Below are 16,191 nucleotides of genomic sequence, written 5' to 3'. Positions count from 1 at the left end.
TAATAGTCAGCCAGCCAGTCAGTCCCTATAGCTGATAGTCAGCCAGTCAGTCAGTGCCTATAGCTGATAGTCAGCCAGTCAGTCAGTCCCTATAGCTGATAGTCAGCCAGTCAGTCAGTGCCTATACCTAATAGTCAGCCAGTGAGTCAGTCCCTATAGCTGATAGTCAGCAAGCCAGTCAGTCCCTATTGCTGATAGTCAGCCAGCCAGTCAGTCCCTATTGCTTATAGTCAGCCAGCCATTCAGTCAGTCCCTATAGCTGATAGTCAGCCAGCCAGTCAGTCCCTATAGCTGATAGTCAGCCAGCCAGTCAGTCCCTATAGCTGATAGTCAGCCAGCCAGTCAGTCCCTATAGCTGATAGTCAGTCAGTCCCTATAGCTGATAGTCAGCCAGCCAATCAGTCCCTATAGCTGATAGTTAGCCAGCCAGTCAGTCCCTATAGCTGATAGCCAGCCAGCCAGTCAGTCAGTCCCTATAGCTGATAGTCAGCCAGCCAGTCAGTCCCTATAGCTGATAGTCAGCCAGCCAGTCAGTCAGTCCCTATAGCTGATAGTCAGCCAGCCAGTCAGTCCTTATAGCGAATAGTCAGCCAGTCAGTCAGTCAGTCCCTGTAGCTAATAGTCAGCCAGCCAGCCAGTCAGTCAGTCCCTATAGCTGGTAGTCAGCCAGCCAGCCAGCCAGTCAGTCCCTATAGCTGATAGTCAGCCAGCCAGTCAGTCAGTCCCTACAGCTGATAGTCAGCCAGCCAGTCAGTCCCTATAGCTGATAGTCAGCCAGCCAGCCAGTCAGTCCCTATAGCTGATAGTCAGCCAGCCAGCCAGTCAGTCCCTATAGCTGATAGTCAGCCAGTCAGTCCCTATAGCTAATAGTCAGCCAGTCAGTCCCTATAGCTGATAGTCAGCCAGCCAGCCAGTCTCTATAGCTGATAGTCAGCAACCCAGTCAGTCCCTATAGCTGATAGTCAGCCAGCCAGTCAGTCCCTATAGCTGATAGTCAGCAAGCCAGTCAGTCCCTATTGCTGATAGTGGGCCAGCCAGTCAATCCCTATAGCTGATAGTCAGCCAGCCAGTCCCTGTAGCTTATAGTCAGCCAGCCAGTCAGTCCCTATAGCTGATAGTCAGTCAGCCAGCCAGCCAGTCAGTCCCTATAGCTGATAGTCAGCCAGCCAGTCCCTGTAGCTTATAGTCAGCCAGCCAGTCAGTCCCTATAGCTGATAGTCAGTCAGCCAGCCAGCCAGTCAGTCCCTGTAGATGATAGTCAGCCAGCCAGTCCCTATAGCTTATAGTCAGCCAGCCAGTCAGTCCCTATAGCTGATAGTCAGCCAGCCAGCCAGCCAGTCAGTCCCTGTAGATGATAGTCAGCCAGCCAGCCAGTCAGTCCCTATAGCTGATAGTCAGCCAGCCATTCAGTCCTTATAGCTAATAGTCAGCCAGTCAGTCAGTCCCTATAGCTAATAGTCAGCCAGCCAGCCAGTCAGTCCCTGTAGATGATAGTCAGCCAGCCAGCCAGTCAGTCCCTATAGCTGATAGTCAGCCAGCCATTCAGTCCTTATAGCTAATAGTCAGCCAGTCAGTCAGTCCCTATAGCTAATAGTCAGCCAGTCAGTCAGTCAGTCCCTGTAGCTAATAGTCAGCCAGCCATCCAGTCAGTCCCTATGGCTGATAGTCAGCCATCCAGTCAGTCCCTATAGCTGATAGTCAGCCATCCTGTCAGTCCCTATAGCTGATAGTCAGCCATCCAGTCAGTCCCTATAGCGGATAGTCAGCCAGCCAGTCAGTCCCTATAGCTGATAGTCAGCCATCCAGTCAGTCCCTATAGCTGATAGTCAGTCATCCAGTCAGTCCCTATAGCTGATAGTCAGCCAGCCAGTCAGTCCCTATAGCTGATAGTTAGCCAGCCAGTCAGTCCCTATAGCTGATAGTCAGCCATCCAGTCAGTCCCTATAGCTGATAGGATAGTCAGCCATCCAGTCAGTCCCTATAGCTGATAGTCAGCCATCCAGTCAGTCCCTATAGCTGATAGTCAGCCAGTCCCTATAGCTGATAGTCAGCCAGTCCCTATAGCTGATAGTCAGTCAGTCCCTATAGCTGATAGTCAGTCAGTCCCTATAGCTGATAGTCAGCCAGCCAGTCAGTCCCTATAGCAGATAGTCAAACTTTGCCATGAAATGAGCAGCAGCAGTACACAGACAGATGAACAATTAAAGGGAAATTACACTCAATCTAAATGTGTTATTTTTCTTCCAGACCGCCCCAAAGCAATGGTCTTCCGATGTGATGTAATCATTGGCATGGACTCAGAACATCCAATTCGTTGTTTCTCTATGAACAATTGTAATGTTGAGAGTGAAAAACAAGAAGAATTAAACCAGGAAAAATTATTTTGGGAAAATATAAAACATCCCAGATTTTATCTTAGTTGTTTATGAACCATTATTTTACCAGGTATATTGATAGAAAATATGGTGCCCTACTTTCTCTTGTACAGTAGCGACCCGGGAAGAGTTAAACCTGCAGATAAGGGGGGTGCTGTGGTTGTTTTAGACTATGAGAGACAACTCAGCAATGAACGTTTCTATAGAAAACTGAGTGTTGATCCCTCACAGGTGTTCCAAAGGGAAATATGCTCTAATTTGGAGCCCTATTAAACAACCTTACCTCAAAACCTGAATATGAATATCTTTGCTGCAAATGTGCCATACGTCCATGCCTGTACATTTTACCGAAATTACACAAACCTAAAACACAAGGCAATTATCCAGTCAGACCAGTGGTTGCAGGAATAGGCTCAATGCTAGAGCCGTTGTCGATCTTTGTAGACTATTTTATTAAAACTCATGTGCAAGCATTGCCATCTTTATGTAAAAGACTCTATAGACTTCATAAACAAGATCTCACCAATAACGGCTTTAACAGAAGACTGTATTCTGGTCACACTAATGTCGAGAGTCTATATACCAGCATTCCCCATGTGGGGTGGCTGGCAGCACTAGCTCACTATTTGGGAGACAGAGACACTAACGAATATCCACCAACAAACTTCACTCTACAGCTGAATATGTTTTGACGTATAACTATTTTAGGTTTGATGATGAATATTACCTCCAAACGAATGGAACATCGATGGGCTCCACATTCGCTCCAAGCTATGCTAACCTTTATGTGGGTCTATTTGAAGAATGTTTTGTTAATAATGAAAACAAAAATCAATTTTTGAATAAAGTCCTGAAGTGTTATCGATATATTGACGACATTTTTTGCATATGGGAAAGAAAGGAAAAAGAGCTGTCAGACTTTATGGCACTACTCAATGACATTGACCCCAATCTCAAATTCACTATTGAATGTGGCACTTAACATGTTCATTACCTCGATATGTGGATTGAGAAATCAAATGGAACCCTGTTTACAACTCTGTATAGAAAAGAAACGGACAGAAATACTCTATTACAGGGGGACAGCTTCCACCCTGAGCCATTAAAAAGAGGACTTCCAAGAAGCCAGTTTTTCAGACTGCGCCGTGTTTATGCCACTCCACAGAGGATTATCTAGAACAAGCAGCGGAGATGCGCATTAGGTTTCTAAGAGGCTATTCGCCACAATGTGTGGATGAAGCTCTTCATTTGGCATTGGGAAAAACACGAGAGGAACTGCTACAAAAAAGACTCGCTAAAGAACACTCTAATGTTCATAACAGTGGCGGTTCTAGACCATGTTCATAATCATCATCGTTGCCACTGTCTATACGTTGAACTCGTGAAAAGTGGGAGATGCGGTCAAGAAACACTGGCATATTTTATCATCGGACCCAGCTTTGCCGGCTGAATTAAAAATCCACCACTTATTGTGTATAGGAGAGGTCGCAATTTACGCGATAAATTGGTTCATGCCAACTGCCAGCCACAAAAGACAATCAGCCAGGCTCTTTTACGCCCTCTACCAAATGGTAGCTATAAATGTAGAGGATGCGCACAGTGCAACAATATGATGAAGTGTGAATATTTCTGCCACCCCCACACAGGAAAACGGTTCTGAATAAATGACATTATTACGTGTTCCACCACCCATGTTATTTACATTGTTAAATGTCCATGTGGTCTCTGCTATGTCGGTAAAACCTCCCGCTCTCTCAAACAGAGAATTAGTGAACATAAAAGTTCAATCAGGAGAAACGACAGGGATTTTCCAGTCGCAGTACATTTTAATGACCTAAAGTATGACATTTCTACCTTTTAGATTTTGTGGCATATAGAAAGTTAAGATATCAGACAGGGGAGGTGATATTAATAATACTCTGAGTAAAAGAGAATGTTGTTGGATTTTCACCCTCCAGACATTATTTCCTAAAGGACTTAATGATGAAATGCCTATGTATGTTATGTTGTGAATTTGAACATGAATTATGTCCCTATTTAATATTACTCTGATGTTTTTGTACGATGTACCCACTGATTAATGAAAACTTGCTATGTCCTCATTGTGGTTTTACAGACGTGTTTAATACGTCTTATTTACACACTTTATTTGAATATTTATGAAATTCATATTGTTATATTTGGTCGTTTTTCCTTGGCCTCCAACCCCTTTCGATGCGTGGAACGGATGTGGGTGGGGCTCGGTCTAGATCAGCGTGCTATTTTATAAAACTCACAAAAGCTCTGCCGAGAGACCGATACGTAAAGCTCTGACGAGAGGCCGATACGTAAAGCTCTGACGAGAGGCCGATACGTAAAGTTCTGACGAGAGGCCGATACGTAAAGCTCTGACGAGAGGCCGATACGTAAAGCTCTGACGAGAGGCCGATACGTAAAGCTCTGACGAGAGGCCGATACGTAAAGCTCTGACGAGAGGCCGATACGTAAAGCTCTGACGAGAGGCCGATACGTAAAGCTCTGACGAGAGGCCGATACGTAAAGCTCTGACGAGAGGCCGATACGTAAAGCTCTGACGAGAGGCCGATACGTAAAGCTCTGACGAGAGGCCGATACGTAAAGCTCTGACGAGAGGCCGATACGTAAAGCTCTGACGAGAGGCCGATACGTAAAGCTCTGACGAGAGGCCGATACTTAAAGCTCTGACGAGAGACCGATACGTAAAGCTTATTAAAGATCAGTGATACTATCAAGAGCAGTGTGCGGTTTCCTTTTTCCTTCATCTTTACCAATTGTGTACCAACAAAATATTGTTTTCACATATTAGTGTTATTCAACACTGTGTAGCACTGTTAATGATAGGAATGACTGGTTTGTAGTGGATTATCCCTTTAAGTGCTGTGGTCAGTTTGTCAGGAAACTGGGTCCACTGAGAGGCTGAAATGGGATGAATGGAGGCTCCACGCACACCTCAGAGAAGTGTCTGATGCTCTTCCTGTCACCCAAGCCCCCTCTCCATTCTCACCAATAACCACCATTGAATCTTAGTTATAATGACAAACAAAGAATAATAATGACTCGACATCCTTTCCTAATCTATCCAGAACTCGTATTTATTTTATTTACATTGTAGTATAATTATGTCCTTCCTTCTCTCAAACCAAATTCATCCCTCTCCATCACCCCCTCCCAGTTCTCCCCCTTTACCCCACCCGAGCCCAGTTTATCCCAACCTCCCACCTTTACTCACCCTTACCCACCCGGGCCCAGTTTATCCCAATCTCCCATCTTTACTCACCCTTACCCACCCGGGCCCAGTTTATCCCAACCTCCCATCTTTACTCACCCTTACCCACCCGGGCCCAGTTTATCCCAACCTCCCATCTTTACTCACCCTTACCCACCCGGGCCCAGTTTATCCCAACCTCCCATCTTTACTCACCCTTACCCGCCCGAGCCCAGTTTATCCCAACCTCCCATCTTTACTCACCCTTACCCACCCGGGCCCAGTTTATCCCGACCTCCCATCTTTACTCACCCTTACCCACCCGGGCCCAGTTTATCCCAACCTCCCATCTTTACTCACCCTTACCCACCCGGGCCCAGTTTATCCCAACCTCCCATCTTTACTCACCCTTACCCACCCGGGCCCAGTTTATCCCGACCTCCCATCTTTACTCACCCTTACCCACCCGGGCCCAGTTTATCCCGACCTCCCATCTTTACTCACCCTTACCCACCCGGGCCCAGTTTATCCCAACCTCCCATCTTTACTCACCCTTACCCACCCGGGCCCAGTTTATCCCAACCTCCCATCTTTACTCACCCTTACCCACCCGGGCCCAGTTTATCCCGACCTCCCATCTTTACTCACCCTTACCCACCCGGGCCCAGTTTATCCCGACCTCCCATCTTTACTCACCCTTACCCACCCGGGCCCAGTTTATCCCGACCTCCCATCTTTACTCACCCTTACCCACCCGAGCCCAGTTTATCCCAACCTCCCATCTTTACTCACCCTTACCCACCCGGGCCCAGTTTATCCCAACCTCCCGTCTTTTCCCCCCTCCCTTTTACTCAAACACATTTACACCCCTCTATACATCTATTTACTCATCCATTCCCCTTCATTCACACACAACACATACCCTATGTCTCTACACAACACATACCCTACTACACAACACATACCCTATGTCTCTACACAACACGTACCCTATGTCTCTACACAACACGTACCCTATGTCTCTACACAACACATACCCTATGTCTCTACACAACACGTACCCTATGTCTCTACACAACACATACCCTACTACACAACACACCCTATGTCTCTACACAACACACCCTACTACACAACACATACCCTACTACACAACACATACCCTATGTCTCTACACAACACATACCCTACTACACAACACATACCCTATGTCTCTACACAACACATACCCTACTACACAACACATACCCTATGTCTCTACACAACACATACCCTATGTCTCTACACAACACGTACCCTATGTCTCTACACAACACGTACCCTATGTCTCTACACAACACATACCCTACTACACAACACATACCCTATGTCTCTACACAACTACACAACACGTACCCTATGTCTCTACACAACACATACCCTATGTCTCTACACAACACATACCCTATGTCTCTACACAACACATACCCTATGTCTCTACACAACACATACCCTATGTCTCTACACAACACATACCCTATGTCTCTACACAACACATACCATATGTCTCTACACAACACATACCATATGTCTCTACACAACACATACCCTATGTCTCTACACAACACATACCCTATGTCTCTACTCAACACATACCCTATGTCTCTACACAACACATACCATATGTCTCTACACAACACGTACCCTATGTCTCTACACAACACATACCCTATGTCTCTACACAACACATACCCTACTACACAACACATACCATATGTCTCTACACAACACGTACCCAATGTCTCTACACAACACATACCCTATGTCTCTACACAACACGTACCCTATGTCTCTACACAACACGTACCCTATGTCTCTACACAACACGTACCCTATGTCTGTACACAACATATACCCTACTACACAACAGCCAGTCAGTCAGTCAGCCAGTCAGTCAGTTAATCAGTCAGCCAGCCAGTCAGTCAGCCAGTCAGTCAGTCAGTCAGCCAGTCAGTCAGTCTTAACCCCATATGACTTCCTCCTTAGCTCTTCAGCTCCAGCAGAGTGAAGAGTTAAGAGTCTAATCATGTTTCTGCTTCAGGCATTTCTTTTCCTAACGACTTAATGCTAATGAAATGGAGGGTTTTTAATAACACATCATCAATACAGCTGAGAAAAAAGGTTGAAGTTCCTGTCTGAAAAGGAATTTCATTAAATACAGACTCTCTAAAAATCTCTCTTGCTCTATTTCTCCATCCCTATCTCTCTCCCTCTCTCTTGCTTTCCCTCACTCTTTCTATCGCCGTCCATCCCCCTATCTCCCGCTCTCTCTCTCTTTCTGTTTACACTCTCTCTCCCTGTCTCTATCTTTCTCTCGCTCTCTCTCTCTACCTCTCTCCTGCTCTCTACCTCTCTCGCTCTCTCTCTCTCAATTTCAATGTAAGGGCTTTATTGGCATGGGAAACATATGTTTACATTGCCAAAGCAAGTGACATAGATAATAAACATTAACAAAATTATCTGTAAACATTAGTGATGCACCGATATGACATTTTTGGCCGATACCGATATCCAATATTTTCCTTGACAAAAAAACCCGATACGATACCCGATATTTACAATTTTAGCGTCCTTTTAAGCATTCTAGTACAGTAGTAGATAACACACACACACACGGACACAGAGATCGAAGGCACTGCATCTCAGTGCAAGAGGCGTCACAACAGTCCCTAGTTCGAATCCAGGCTGTATCACATCTGGCCATGATTGGGCGGTGCACAATTGGCCCAGCGTCGTCCGGGTTTGGCCGGGGTAGGCCATCATTGTAAATAAGAATTTGTTCTCAACTGAAATAAAGGTTACACACACTACACTGACAAAAAAGTTATTTTGTTGGCATTTATGTATGTCCCCATTACCAGTAAAACATCATCAAAACCTATTTCTTTCACTTACTTGCTTTGCTGTTTCGTTGTTCAGTCGTTTCATTCTCAACCAGGATTTCATCATATATGTCAAGCAGTGAAGTGTCAGCTCTGTCTGTCCGTGGCCTCTCTTCCTCGGTGCGCACTGTCACTGTGTCCGTTTCCATCTTGTCCAGCTGTGTATGTAACATTTCACGTAAACCCTGTTTCTTGTCTGCATCGAAGTAGCGGTCCTTATACATAGCATCGAGCATGGTGCCGACACAGTAAAGAGGCTTAGAGAGAATACCACCGAATCACTTGTTCACAGCCTCGAGTACTTTTGTAAGTTTTAACCCCACGGTCTGTGTGGGCAGTTTTGTTGAGGAGGCGTTTCAATGCCATGACAGAGGGTATCACATCTGCTGCAGACACAGTTGATGAGCTTATTTCTCCATTCAGTTGTTCAAATGGAGCTAGGAGTGTGTTCATGTTTCAAACATGTTCTCAAATGCCATTGAAATGGCAGCAGCGGTATGACAACCAGCACATTCTTGAGCATGCGATACGGCTTTCCTCAGTACGAAATCCTCGTCGACCCACTGTGCTGTCAGACTCAGCATACTCTTGGGGCTGCAGGTAGCCAAGTGGTTAGAACGTTGGACTAGTAACCGAAAGGTTGCGAGATCGAATCCCCGAGCTGACAAGGTAAAAATCTGTCGTTCTGCCCCTGAACAAGGCAGTTAACCCACTGTTCCTAGGCCTTCATTGAAAATAAGAATTTGTTCTTAACTGACTTGCCTAGTTAAATAAAGGTAAAAAAAAAACATAAAAAAATATCACAGGTCCAAGTGTCAGTTGTGAAACTAATAGCAGTGACGCTATTACTGTGTAACTCCGGTAGGGCAACATCTGAACAATAGCGCACTTGGTAACGTTAGGGTGTACGCGCTCGACCAGTTGCGAAAGCCAACATCACCCACGACAGAGAACGGTTGGTTGTCAAGGGCAATGAATTCCATTATCTTGACGTTAATGGATTTCACCTTTGAGTTGTCTCTCTGAAATGTTCTTACTCTTTCAAATGACTGCTCTACTTGTTGACTGCTCAATCCACACAGCAGACATTGTGGTCTAGGTTAGGAATGCTGTGTTGCACGTGTAGCGCAAAATTTTACGTGGCGTCATTACATCATGTACCTACGTTATATAGGTATGCGCGTCATCTACCTATGTTATATAGGTATGCACGTCATCTACCTACGTTATATAGGTATGCACGTCATCTACCTATGTTATATAGGTATGCACGTCATCTACCTATGTTATATAGGTATATAGGTATGCACGTCATCTACCTATGTTATATAGGTATATAGGTATGCACGTCATCTACCTATGTTATATAGGTATATAGGAATGCACGTCATCTACCTATGTTATATAGGTATGCACGTCATCTACCTATGTTATATAGGTATGCACGTCATCTACCTATGTTATATAGGTATGCACGTCATCTACCTATGTTATATAGGTATGCACGTCATCTACCTATGTTATATAGGTATGCACGTCATCTACCTATGTTATATAGGTATGCACGTCATCTTTGACATCGGTTTTGCACATCGGCGTTAAACTAGACATCGGGCCAATAATATTGGCATTTTTAGCTAATATCGTCCGATTCCGATATGGTTACTGATATATCCTGCATCCCTAGTAAACTCTACACTTAAAAAAGTTCAAACAGATTCTCTCTCACTACTGTATCTCTATCTTTATGTTCTGTCTCTCTCTGTCTCCCTATATATATATTTATCTGTCTCCCTATCTCTCTCTATATATTTATCTGTCTCCCTATCTCTCTCTATATATTTATCTGTCTCCCTATCTCTCTCTATATATGTATCTGTCTCCCTATCTCTCTATATATATTTATCTGTCTCCCTATCTCTCTATATATGTATCTGTCTCTCTATATATATTTATCTGTCTCCCTATCTCTCTCTATATATATTTATCTGTCTCCCTATCTCTCTATATATATTTATCTGTCTCCCTATCTCTCTCTAAATATATTTATCTGTCTCCCTATCTCTCTATATATATGTATCTGTCTCCCTATCTCTCTATATATATTTATCTGTCTCCCTATCTCTCTATATATATGTATCTGTCTCTCTATATATATTTATCTGTCTCCCTATCTCTCTCTATATATATTTATCTGTCTCCCTATCTCTCTATATATATTTTTCTGTCTCCCTATCTCTCTCTCTATATATTTTTCTGTCTCCCTATCTCTCTATATATATTTTTCTGTCTCCCTATCTCTCTATATATATTTATCTGTCTCCCTATCTCTCTCTATATATTTTTCTGTCTCCCTATCTCTCTATATATTTATCTGTCTCTCTATCTCTCTATATATATTTATCTGTCTCCCTATCTCTCTCTATATATTTATCTGTCTCCCTATCTCTATATATTTATCTGTCTCCCTATCTCTATATATTTTTCTGTCTCCCTATCTCTCTCTATATATTTATCTGTCTCCCTATCTCTCTATATATATTTATCTGTCTCCCTATCTCTCTATATATATTTATCTGTCTCCCTATCTCTCTCTATATATTTTTCTGTCTCCCTATCTCTCTATATATATTTATCTGTCTCCCTATCTCTCTCTATATATTTATCTGTCTCCCTATCTCTCTCTATATATTTATCTGTCTCCCTATCTCTATATATTTATCTGTCTCCCTATCTCTATATATTTTTCTGTCTCCCTATCTCTCTCTATATATTTATCTGTCTCCCTATCTCTCTCTATATATTTATCTGTCTCCCTATCTCTCTATATATATTTATCTGTCTCCCTATCTCTCTCTATATATTTTTCTGTCTCCCTATCTCTCTATATATATTTATCTGTCTCCCTATCTCTCTCTATATATTTATCTGTCTCCCTATCTCTCTCTATATATTTATCTGTCTCCCTATCTCTCTCTATATATTTATCTGTCTCCCTATCTCTCTCTATATATTTATCTGTCCCCCTATCTCTTTATATATATATTTATCTGTCTCCCTATCTCTCTATATATATGTATCTGTCTCCCTATCTCTCTATATATATTTATCTGTCTCCCTATCTCTCTATATATATGTATCTGTCTCCCTATCTCTCTCTATATATATTTTTCTGTCTCCCTATCTCTCTATATATATTTATCTGTCTCCCTATCTCTCTCTCTATATATTTATCTGTCTCCCTATCTCTCTATATATGTATCTGCCTCCCTATCTCTCTCTATATATTTATCTGTCTCTCTATCTCTCTATATATATTTATCTGTCTCCCTATCTCTCTCTATATATTTATCTGTCTCCCTATCTCTATATATTTTTCTGTCTCCCTATCTCTCTCTATATATTTATCTGTCTCCCTATCTCTCTATATATATTTATCTGTCTCCCTATCTCTCTATATATATTTATCTGTCTCCCTATCTCTCTCTATATATTTTTCTGTCTCCCTATCTCTCTATATATATTTATCTGTCTCCCTATCTCTCTCTATATATTTATCTGTCTCCCTATCTCTCTCTATATATTTATCTGTCTCCCTATCTCTCTCTATATATTTATCTGTCTCCCTATCTCTCTCTATATATTTATCTGTCTCCCTATCTCTCTATATATATTTATCTGTCTCCCTATCTCTCTATATATATTTATCTGTCTCCCTATCTCTCTCTATATATTTATCTGTCCCCCTATCTCTTTATATATATATTTATCTGTCTCCCTATCTCTCTCTATATATTTTTCTGTCTCCCTATCTCTCTATATATATTTATCTGTCCCCCTATCTCTCTCTATATATTTTTCTGTCTCCCTATCTCTCTATATATATTATCTGTCTCCCTATCTCTCTATATATATTTATCTGTCTCCCTATCTCTCTCTATATATTTATCTGTCTCCCTATCTCTCTCTATATATGTATCTGTCTCCCTATCTCTCTCTATATATTTATCTGTCTCCCTATCTCTCTCTATATATTTATCTGTCTTCTTTCTCTGTCTCTTGTTCTGTGGTCAGTCTAGTATTTACTGAGTGCACAGTGCGTAGCAGACATCTGATTGGACAAGACATTGTTCTCTGACTTTTGATTGGCTGAGAGGGACAGGTGTTCTGAGGGCAGTCACCAGGGTGGGAACTCCACACTCTATCGAGATGGAGTTGTAGAAGTGAGGTACAGTGATGGCAGTACAGGTGCAATGCTTAACCATGGGAAAGGGGCGCACCGTGAGACCCAAACCGTTGCCAGCAGCAGTGCACCTGCATTGTAAATTCACATGTATTATGTATTTTTCTTATCATTTCAATGGAACCCCCCCCCCCCCCCCCCAAAAAAAAACTTTGAACGTTAAGAACAATGTTCAATTTTTCATCCCTTTTCTCGAGTGTGTCTGAGTGTGTGTTTGGATATATGTCTATGTTTGCATGTTTCTAATGGACTGTGTATGTCTCTGTCTGAGTGTGTATGTCTCTGTTTCTGTGTTTCTATGTCTCTGTGTTTGTTTGTGTGGGTGGTAAAATAGGACACTGTCACTGCGGTAGCTAGCTGTTTGTCTGCATACATCTCTTCTTTAATGAGAGGCAACCCAATAGATATGACTTCATGGGTGTAGAATGAGGAGAGTGTTTCTCCCATGAGGAATACAGAGGAGGTTTTTACTGTCATCTCATAGAACACAGACAGTATGTTGTTGTTCCCCTGCAGTAGACTACAGTATCTCTCCACCATACTGTAGAGCGAGGTGGATCCCCTGTCTGTGTATGTGAACACGGCTCCATTTGAATAATGGTTCATCTTCCCAGTGAGGTGTGTGTGTGTGTGTCTATCTGTGGATGTATCTATCCAGCCCCCTGCCTGAATCTACAGTACTGTTTGTACCTATGCAGCTCATTCTCCCATGCCTCCTAATAGCCCCTCAGAGGCCCCCAAGCCCATTTAAACACAGCTTTCACTGACAGGCCCAGGGCCCAGCCTCAACGCACTGCTACTCAATGTTACGCACTGCCAGTTACAGGACAGATACACACACTCACTCATGCACACACACACAAAGAGCCAAGCGTTTCCTTCTCCAACAGATAGACAGGGAATACATGTTTGTATTAATATTTAAATGTTTTGTACTGCCTACGCTTTCTCAGAAAATACATAATTGATGCGGGAGGGAGGTGATCTCCAACCCCCCCCCCCCCGTCATGCTTCCCCACCCGGTGAATGGTGAGAGCAGGAAACGCACCATGTTTCACCCCTCCACCTCCATTTCTCCCTGTAACACTTTTCAGATTTATTGGGGTGATTTACAGTATATGGAGCAGATTTGGCTTTTCCATGTTAAGCAATTAGTTCCGCACACCCCAGGTTTCCTCTATGTTGAGCAATTAGTTCCGCACACCCCAGGTTTCCTCTGTGTTGAGCAGGTTGTTCCGCACACCCCAGGTTTCCTCTGTTGAGCAGGTTGTTCCGCACACCCCAGGTTTCCTCTATGTTGAGCAATTAGTTCCGCACACCCCAGGTTTCCTCTGTGTTGAGCAGGTTGTTCCGCACACCCCAGGTTTCCTCTATGTTGAGCAGGTTGTTCCGCACACCCCATGTTTCCTCTGTTGAGCAGGTTGTTCCGCACACCCCAGGTTTCCTCTGTTGAGCAGGTTGTTCCGCACACCCCAGGTTTCCTCTGTTGAGCAGGTTGTTCCGCACACCCCAGGTTTCCTCTGTTGAGCAGGTTGTTCCGCACACCCCAGGTTTCCTCTGTTGAGCAGGTTGTTCCGCACACCCCAGGTTTCCTCTGTTGAGCAGGTTGTTCCGCACACCCCAGGTTTCCTCTGTTGAGCAGGTTGTTCCGCACACCCCATGTTTCCTCTGTTGAGCAGGTTGTTCCGCACACCCCAGGTTTCCTCTGTTGAGCAGGTTGTTCCGCACACCCCAGGTTTCCTCTGTTGAGCAGGTTGTTCCGCACACCCCAGGTTTCCTCTGTTGAGCAGGTTGTTCCGCACACCCCAGGTTTCCTCTGTTGAGCAGGTTGTTCCGCACACCCCAGGTTTCCTCTGTTGAGCAGGTTGTTCCGCACAATGTAGGCTAACTAGCAGACAGAGGATTCTATATAGACCCGGACCGTTTATTCAACCTCATCCCTGCTTTTTCTTTCTTTATAGTTCCTCCTCTCTCTATCTTCCTATTCTCTCCGTCATTTTGTTTCTCTGTCCCTTCTGCAGTATTATTAAAGACGGTAACGAGACGTTGTGATCTGTGGCTACTGGAAGAGTAGCTTGTTTGTCTCCATCTCCTTCCTCTCTGTAATGGGCTTTAAATGCTCTTATTTTTCTCATTCATCTCATCTCTCTCCGATTCTACTGCTGCTGTTGTTGCTGTGAAGAAGCAGCCAGACGATTAGCAGCCCAGTCATTAAGCACCCTCGTCTCTGTCTCATCCGGGTCCTCCTCCTCACATCACCTCCTCGGGCCTGTCCCTGGCTAAATGAAAACACTGCATCAACAGCTCTGTTATCTCTAAAAGACTGGTATTATCCTGTCAGAAAGTAGGAAGACAGAGGGGGGGGGCGTGATGGGGGAATGTATTTGCTATTTACCGTTGGGTGAAGGAGGTGGGGGATGTTCGTACTCTGCAATACACACACAGGGATGTCAGAACAATAGATTGCAGTCCCTTTTCACATGCTAATAAAGGTTGAGTGTTTTTATGTAACGTGTGTGATTGTGTTGTTGGGTTATTTCTGTTGTCCATGTGTCATGCTAGGTTCTCCTTGACATGGTTCTTAGGAGAAAGGAATGTTATCTTGGCTAATCTATTGTGTAAGTTCATGACCTTGTTACACACATCAGTGATATGACTATGTAAGGGGATTTTATGGCCTTTACACCTAAATAACTAGGTCTAGAGCTGAGCCTTTTGCTTCTTCTTGTATTTAATCATTGTCTTTCTGTCTACTTCTCCCAGGGAGCAGCCCCCTGGACAGCCCCAGAAACTTCTCCCCCAGCACGGCAGCACACTTCTCCTTCGTTCCAGCTCGCAGGTCAGCCTGGGGTCAAGGGGTTAACTCACTGGGATCACATGACTTAATGTGTCTGATGGTCTTATCTCTGTATATACAGTGGTTTGCTAGGGAGAAGGGATTATTACCTCGTTCTGTCATCTGAGCCATAATGCTGATTGACAGTCACCTGCACCCCACAGAAGCCCAGTTAAGCTTTCTTCTTGAATTCCTCCCATGGTTAATACTCACAGCAGCTCTGTGCTCCTCTTTTTAAATGATAATTGACAGGCTGGCTAATCAAACCCAGATCATCTGAAGGGTTGAAGCCTAGTTTAATATCCTCTTATCATTCAGAGGCTTTGAATAGGAGGTGTAATTACAGAACTAGATATAGAGAGCCTGAGAGGAGTTCAGCACAACTCCAGATTCTAATCAGTTCGTTTCATCAGCCCTTCTAGACAAGAAGAGAGATATGCCATGTGCTAGTAAAATGAAATAACCTGTCTTCTGTATGGGAGATAGATAACACTTCTGCTCTGAACCTCAGTAAATCAGGTAGGACAGGGAGACAGGAAAATGAACCTGACGCAACAGTGCCACACAATGGTGAAGTGTGATAAATCAGAATA

General features: G+C 43.6%; 1 protein-coding gene across 1 annotated transcript in view; it reads left to right on the top strand.

The window, feature by feature from the left end:
- Nucleotides 1-16,191, top strand: part of mast2 (microtubule associated serine/threonine kinase 2) — a 307,698-nt gene that overhangs the window by 243,308 nt on the left and 48,199 nt on the right. Inside the window, 1 exon segment of the mRNA XM_029708046.1 lies at nt 15,526-15,601. Within this exon segment, the coding sequence (XP_029563906.1) occupies nt 15,526-15,601 (76 nt within the window).

This window comes from Salmo trutta, chromosome 22, assembly GCF_901001165.1.
Source record: "Salmo trutta chromosome 22, fSalTru1.1, whole genome shotgun sequence".
Lineage (NCBI taxonomy): Eukaryota > Metazoa > Chordata > Actinopteri > Salmoniformes > Salmonidae > Salmo > Salmo trutta.
This window is presented reverse-complemented; position numbering and strand designations above follow the sequence as displayed.